We start from the raw sequence: 8,454 nt of genomic DNA, 5'->3' as shown, positions 1-8,454 counted from the left end.
GCAAGGCGCATTGTGGGTATCAACATGAACAAGTTTATGTGAGTATTTGTCATTGTAAACATTACTAAAAAAAAGTTGGTTTCATGCGACGAATTCCCTTATGGAGATTTTGTTGATAATAAGGACGGAAATTTTTCCAATCGCTAATAAGTCATAATCACCTATGGATATCCGACGTGTAAGAGAAGTATTTTTGTTTGAAAAAACTTTCATTTTCATTTTATTCATACTTGCCAAGTTACAAAAGAGGAACTTGTAACATGCTTTTCTGTTGTTATCTATGAGTTTGTATTTACAAGAGGAATCGTTGGTGAACGCTCTGTCTTTAATCCATCGGTGGAAAAAGTGTCGCTAACTTGTTACATAGCAAATACAAGAGAACTCAACCCAAAAGACTAGCCAACCATGACCAACTTGGCCGTGACCGACGAGGACGTTGGCCCTTAAGGAGGGTCGATTGTTATGGACTGAAACCATTGCAAGGTATGAGACTCGACCAATGTAGGGTTTATATACCAAATGAGCTCTCTCTCACTTACCGGACTAGTCTTTTAGGTTGGGTTCTCTTGTTTGATATATGTTTATCTGGCCATGACTTTTGTCGTTGCTACTATTGTCGGTGATCATCTAGTAATGTCATTCAGTAATCCATTTAATCTGTCACCAAGGGTCCCTGATTGTAGTGAAAACAAGGTTACCACGCCAATCAGTCTTATAAGAGACATTATATATAGTTAGTTATCTATGTCAATTTCTATCCTAAGAAATTAATGATGATGTTAGGATGTCAAAAGCATAACTTCTTAGACATTATCATATGATATAATATAATATGGTATGAAGTAAGATTTGTACTAAAATTAGCAACATTTTTTAGCGCTTCGCAGTGAGGTTTCGGTCAATATCTTGGTTCATTAAAGTATCGTTATGATACCCGCACTTAGTACAGCAACCAAAAGAGATACGTCCAAAAGATACCAACATGTGTTTTATATCGATCGAAAGTATAGTAACAAGTACCTGTACCAGTGTTGTTCGAGTGTTCTCAGTTTGGTAATTGGCACTTGTTATAACTTACGATAAAAAATACTCTATTAGGAAAAAAACTTTATTTTCAATCAATATCATACCGTCATGTTGAAAAAACCATAAAAACAAACATGGTACCGGTACCGATGTAGTTCGAACAGTAACGGTTCAATTCGTTACGGTAAAAAAAAAAAAAATCAACTATATTTAACCCGTTCAAAGAAAACTTTTATTAATTAAATTGTAGGTAAAATAAACAAAAAGGGGTAAATGACATAACTTTATATTAAAAAAACTCAACGAATTTTGTATCGACATGTCGAGAAAACCATAAAATCGAATACAACACCGACATTGATGTTCATCGGACAGTATTGGTTTCAGGGGCCGGCCCTGAGAATTCGTATGCCCTGTTCGAGCTCGAAAAAATGTACCCTTCGGCCTTAGCGAAATATATAAATGTAAACTAGTTTTTTATATAACTGTTCAAGAAATCATAGTATTGGTTAAGTGCAAACAAAGATACTAAGGCCATGTGTTTTCGGATCGGTAAAACCAGTGGCGGATCCAGGATTTTTTTCCAAGGGGTTCACTTTTTTAATGTTCTAATTTCATATGTTCAAACATAAAAAAAAATTGGGTCGGTTCGACGGTTAAAATGGGGTACGGTTCATCTCATAACAAAAATACGATATAATAATGAAACTTTTCATTTACTGCTCTCATATGGAAATGAGTATTAGTGACACAATACAACTTCAAGTATACACTTATTCACCCAAATTTCAATTAGATTCAACTGTTATGTTCACATTAACTTGGATAAAATGATTGGGCCTATACAATAAGAAAAAAAATTAAACTAACAAATACATTTCAATTGGGTAACTGGGGTTATTGAAAGTTAAAACCCTAAGAATCTGTTTTAGATTAAAAAAAATAAATAAATAACTCTTCAAAAAATAAAACAGCAAGGGGAACTCGAACCCAGGTTTTCAAGTTCAAAAGCAGGGAAGTTAACCAATAAGCCATTCATCAAATTCTATTGGTATACTCTTAAAAAAAATTATAACATATATATGTATAAGATTTTTTTAAAAACGTGCCCTTCGGAATCTCGGGCCCTGGCCGGTGGTCCTCCCGCCCACCCCCAGGGTCGGCCCTGATTGGTTTGATTCGTCGTATTAATAACAAAAAAAATCAACTGAACCTGGAGCCGTTCGAATAAATTATTTATAGAATTATAGAATATAAATACATGATCAATGGTATATTTGAAATTTTGTAAAACTTCATATTATATTACGGATATAACAAAAAAGGTAAACGACTTATAATAATAGATCACATTATATTACTCAAATAAAGAAAATAATAAACATCACTTATTCATGTATTACAAAAGTACGTGTGTTTTTCATCAATTAGTTGTGTATATTACCTATTACAAAACTAAACCTGTACGTTTTTGCAACGATCACTTTATATTCTTGTGTACATTGTGTAGACAAAATTAAGAATCTAACCATGATATATTCAGAATCTTATAAAACATTGCATGCTTTAAATGCTACCAGCTAGAACCACTACTCTCAGATAACCCTAATAGCTCTTCCAAGTAATCCCCACCTAAATCCTCCAAAACGACAACGTTTTCCACCTTCACCTTCACCTTCTTCTCTAGCTTCTTCTTCTTCATCAATTTCCTCTTCATGGCATGTCTCCTCTTTAGCGCCAAAATCGGCGAACTCCCTTCCTCATACTTATAACCCATCTTCACTAAAGACTCATACGCTATCTCCGCCGAGAAGTTAAGCGTCGCTTGCGAACCGCGGACAGCAAAGGCAGCCTGGTCGTACGCCAGGGCCGCCTCATCCGCGGTGTCAAACGTTCCCAGCCATACCCTTACCCCGTTACGCGTTGAGTCGCGTATCTCGGCTGCGTACTTCCCCCACGGACGCCTCCTAACGCCTCTGTAGCTGCACTCTTTGTTCTCCAGCTCCAAACACTGTTCATGTTTAATGTGGAACAGTGGTTTGGCGTCGGAGATGACTCCGAAAAGAAGCATCTCTTCGGAGTCGTTTTCGTTAAAGGGAAGGAAGTGGTGGTCAGTGGAGGAGTTCATTATTGAATTTCAGATCAAAAGGAGAGGGTTTTTTTTTTTTTTATTTTTTTTTGTGTGTGACAATTGTATTTTACTATTAGGGTTTTGAATATAGGTGTTATACTGTTATATAATACGGTGTATGGTATATATAGAAGGGGCGGTGGATGAGCTAGTCGTGGAGGAGTTAATGCACGGGGACACGGTAGTCAAATGATTTTGTTTTGGTATGGCGGCTGGTCACACGACTAAAGGTGACATCACCTTAATTGGACCAGATTTGTCTTAAAACATCAAAAATAATGTATAGCTAGGTAGATCTCGTGATCTCATCTTATTCAAACAAGAAGAATTATACTTCTTGAACATCAATGATGACCAATATTGTTCTTTTTGTGAGTCAAGTTTCGTTAAGAGGCTAGCAATAGAATCATCAAAAGTTTATATTAAGTTGCATTTTAGGAAGCTTTTAGTGGTTCAGACATCTTACTGGTTCAGCACTTAATGATTCAGATTGTTTGTTTCACGAACAGATGTCTGAATGGTTCAGACATTTGCCTCTGAATGGTTAAGCATTATACTTAGTCTGAATGGTTAAGACCTATAATCTGAATTGGTCAAACATTTGTCTCTAAATGGTTAAACATTATACTGGCTCTTAATGGTTTAGACATCTTACTGGTTCAGCACTTAATGATTCAGACCTCTTAGTGATTCAACACTTAACCATTCAGAAGTTGTCAAACCGCCCCTTAAACTATGTGTTGCCGTTAATTTGAAATGTGAAAATAAGTGTACCATGGGGGTTTCACTTAAGGTACGTTGTGGGAGTGTGAAATGTGATGGGGTGAGTAAAAAAATGAAAAAGGAAACAAAGAGGGGAAGGTAAATGATTGGTTTGAATTTTAATTAGTAATAATATAATAATAAAACATGAAATTGCATCATCTTCCCCTAGAGCCCGTGAAGCCAACCACGCCCCACCCCTGCGCCTCTGTTCTAAGCCCGCCTGTGCACCCGCTGACTGAGTTGGCGTTTGGTCGTGCCTCACAACAGGCGGTCTTACATTATCTTAAGGAATTTATATGTTCATTTTCGTGTTCGGTTAAAGTTAAATGAACGAACACGAACATGTCTATGTTCGTGTTCGTTCGGTTCATTTACAGGCCCACATACGACAACCCATAACTAATGAAACTCAAAATTCTGTCAAAACCGAACTTTTTTCTTTTCTTTTTCTTCGTCTTCAGATACCATGGTTTTGCCCCCGTAACGCCATTGCACTTCGTTAGGGGTGCTCCCCCTTCTTGAAAACGACTCTCAAAACCGCCAGCTTTAATATCAATTGTTGGAAAATCAAGCCCTTAATGGAACATATAAAGACGGGATTGAACAACTTGTTCGACTCTTTTTATTATCAACCAAAGCACACACCAATTACCAGTGGCGGACCCAGGAATTTTTCTATGGGGGTGCAGAATATTTTTAATGATTTTAGGCTCCTGGGTATATATTAAAAAAATCGGTTCATATCGGGTCGGGTCATGTATAACAAAAGAACATCAAACTAAAATTTATATAACCATCAGAAACACGTCAAACTTCATTATAAACATGTTTAAAATTGTACCATACATGTTTTCATTTTTTGAAATCTATGCAAAACATCATCTAGAGTTACTTTTCTAATGGTTTCTCATGAGAAATCTCGCCAAAATTTCCCTTGTAACACCCCGTGTTTTCGAAAGTCAAAGTCAAGATTGACTCCTTTGACCGTAGTTAGTCTATTTTATGTTTATGTTTACGTTAGTTGTATTATGTGGAGTAATTAATTACAATCGAATTAATCGAAGTTTATTTATCGATGCGAACCACTTTACGACTGTGAATAATAGGAAGTAACAATGCGATAAAGTCAATTAATCAGTAATCGAACTAATCTAATCATCATCGAACTCGAGACTCGAATTACGTGAATTTTGGTGTTAATATACGTGTGTGTGTGTCTTATGTGTTACTTGTGCGTGTCTACTTTATGTTATGTGTGGTAATCAATCGAAACTCGACTCGAAAATCGAAACTCAATCGAACTCAATCGAAATCGAATCATGATAATTGGTGGAGAAGAGATAGCGCGAGATATAGATGATTGTATGTTAGATATAGTGGTTGGGATTAAAAGTAATTTGAATAGGAAACTTTATCGTACTCCCATCGTCCTCAACCGAAATCGAAATGTCAAAAATTGTCGCGCCGAACACTCGAATCAGGCAGCTGAACGATCAGGCTTCCAGTCGATCGAACAGCCAGCCGATCGGACTGCTGTCCGATCGGACAGGCTGTCCGATCGGGCAGGCTGTCCGATCGAGCTGCCTGGCCGATCGGCCAGCCCTTTCCTCTTATGGCATCCTATAAATACCCTTTGTCACTCTCAATCTTTCTACTTTTGGAAACCTCTGACCGACCAGCTCGTGCTCCCCTCCTTTTCTCAGATTTCTCTCGATTCGGTAAGATTTCATCCTAAATCTTGTACTTTCTTGATCTACACGCACTCCTACACCTTTCTATCTTTCAAATCTTGATTTCTAACCGTGAAATCATCAAGATTCAAGTGTTCTAGGATGATGTCATCATGATGTTCTTGAAGAACTTCATATTTTGGCTTCAATCCACCAAGAATCACTTGGATCTAGCCGATTTCCACATAAACAAACAAAGATCTTTCATAGATCTGAACATTTACACGGTGAAAAGGATTGAAAGATGGTTTTTCCAACTTTCTTTCAACTCTTTTACACTTAGTGCCTTCAAACCGATAGAAACGAAGCTTGTGCCAATTTGCTAATCACTCCGGTGGTTGCATGACTCAAGATCCGGACTCTATCCACGAGGTTCACCGATTTCGGGTTAAACGTTAAACTCCGTTCCGAACCGTTCACCGGCCGGATTTGGGTGATTCCTGTCCGAGCAGGAGAAACCAGAAAGAACGAGGGTTCTATGGTTCGACTCGTTGTCAAAATACCTCGATATAACGACAAACAATCAGAACAGCCAAGTGTTAGACGAGCAGGATGATCAGGTCAGGATGCTGACCGATCAGACTGCTATCGGAACGGACAGCCAGCCGATCGACCAGGCCAGCCAATCGGCTAGCACATGGTCCCACACTTGAACAATTCATTGAAGTCTAGTATTGAACGAACTGTTGTTCGATCGGACTACCGTCCGATTGGATTACTCTTCGGATCATGAGATACAATGCTTCGACACTTAATCGATTTTCAACATGTTCTACGTGCTGGGAGTGCCACCCGATCGAACAGTGATCAGATGACACCCTGCTAAGGACTTGTCTACTGAAGTACCTAACCGACCGGTTAGCCGGCCGATCGAACAGTCGTTCGATCGACCGACCTGAAAGGTAAAGATACTTCAATGTTTTCTAATGCTACAACGAAAACTTCAAAAGTCAAACCATCATACACAAACACATCTTTCTCAAAGGAAGGAACAATCCACTCGAACAGCCATCCGATCGGCCTACCGACCGACCGGACAGCTGTCCGAACGCACTGTCAAGCCGAACGGTCAGTCGTACGACCGGACAACCGTCCGATTGACCAGCTGTCCGACCCTCCAACACTTATTTTCCGTTTTACGCGTTGCTTATCGTTATGCTATCGACTATTCAGGCTAACCCTACTCTCAAGTGCTCCCTTCAATCCATCAAACACTGTGAGTATACTCGATCCCTTTTTGCTTTCAGCACTTTTGGGTGTTATGTACGTTACTTATACGAAATCACATCGAACACACTACTCAATTACTTTCAACGCTAACCGTTACCGCATGGCGCATGTATTACGTGACTAAATGAATGCTTGTTGTTATGTTTACACGTGGAATGTTGTCTACCTGCCTTAACGACGATAGTACTATAGTTTGGACTTAGCACCCGTTCACACGGGGGTTGTTAAGGACAATTACTTGCATGGATTATGGTGGTAATCATGTATTGTGAACTGCCTCGGGCATTCAACCCGCAGTCATTGGTATCGATAGATCCATGTCGATAATTAACATGCTTCGTTTTCCTCTGTGTACGTGCTGGTTATGCGTAAACTATTTTGAACTCTATATGCTATTATGAAACTTGTATGCTCACCTTTACATTTTATGTATTGACTTTATTTTAACGTATGTGACAGGTGTTTAAGATGCTTATCTGCTAGGAAGGCGAAGCTAGAATAAGAGTCTAGAGCATAGTTGTCTGTAGATCTTGCAGCTTGAGTCTCTAGGCATAGATAAACAATATTTATATTTAAATCTGAGTTGTCGGAACAAAATATTTGACTAGATGTTATCAGTAATAATTTGTTTGCTATTTGAGGTACGGTATGGGACGTATTATATAAAATGAATAGTAATGATAATTGTTGTGGAAACTTCTGGACAATCTGTTTCGCTCAGTGCCATGCTCCGATGATTCCGCCATCGGTTGGGGTGTGACAGATTGGTATCAGAGCCATAACTATAGGGAATTAGGCAAGACTCGACCTAGTCCAGGTCGATGTCTTAGAGACCTAGACTATAGTTAGGAACCAACAGACCAAGCGAGAAATAGCAGAACTCTCCTACCCTACACTATCAGCGCACTCGAATTTTCAATCATGAGAAGGCGATTTAGTCAGATTAGGTGTGGGAACCGCAAACTCTCAACTAAATTGCTGGATCAATGCTATTTTTATCAACTTATCAATGATCTCTTCATTATGCTTTTTCAATAACGAACGCTTGTTCAACGGGAGATTATACCAAATCAGGAGTGAAATCTATATTTTGATGAATAATCTCCTCTATTTTACCAAAATCAAGGGAAAGTTGTCAAGCCAGGGGTGAAACCCTAACCTTGCCGGCTTGCCCGTGATTTTACCAAAACTCTCACCAAAGCATCGACGGACTCCAACGACCTGAACACACGAGTATGACCTAGGGAATGCGTGCTAAATGCCCAAGAATCGAGGCAGAAACACGATCCCGAAAGTCGAAATGTGACGACAAGTCTATTGAGAGTAGTTGAATCGCTTTGGGTAGTCGATGTCTAATAGCCGCAGACAATCTATTTCCCGATTTTTATGTGTTTCGATTCTGAGCCCGCAACTGCTGACTCTGATAATTCGTCAATTTTATGTGTGTTATGTGTATTTATCTGTTTACATGTTTAAATTTTTGGAGGATTACTCGATTTTGCTATCACTCCGAACGACACACACGATTCGCATTGCTCTTCTATCTCAATACGCTAACAAGTCGCCGCAAAT

At 38.9% G+C, this 8,454-nt stretch overlaps 1 protein-coding gene across 1 annotated transcript; it reads right to left on the bottom strand.

Moving 5' to 3' along the window:
* Nucleotides 1-2,392: 2,392 nt before the first annotated feature.
* LOC110891642 (ethylene-responsive transcription factor 1B) lies at nt 2,393-3,244 on the bottom strand. Its single transcript, XM_022139304.2, has one exon. The coding sequence runs from the start codon at nt 3,152-3,154 to the stop codon at nt 2,600-2,602; it is 555 nt and encodes a 184-aa protein (XP_021994996.1). The 5' UTR covers nt 3,155-3,244; the 3' UTR covers nt 2,393-2,599.
* Nucleotides 3,245-8,454: the final 5,210 nt, after the last annotated feature.

Source organism: Helianthus annuus, chromosome 7 (genome assembly GCF_002127325.2).
Source record: "Helianthus annuus cultivar XRQ/B chromosome 7, HanXRQr2.0-SUNRISE, whole genome shotgun sequence".
Classification (NCBI taxonomy): domain Eukaryota; kingdom Viridiplantae; phylum Streptophyta; class Magnoliopsida; order Asterales; family Asteraceae; genus Helianthus; species Helianthus annuus.
The sequence above is the reverse complement of the archived record's forward strand: the minus strand, read 5'-3'. Positions and strand labels throughout refer to the sequence as shown.

Coding starts and splice junctions, on each gene's coding strand:
- LOC110891642 (XM_022139304.2), bottom strand. CDS start 3,154: ATGAACTCCTCCACTGACCACCACTTCCTTCCCTTTAACGAAAACGAC.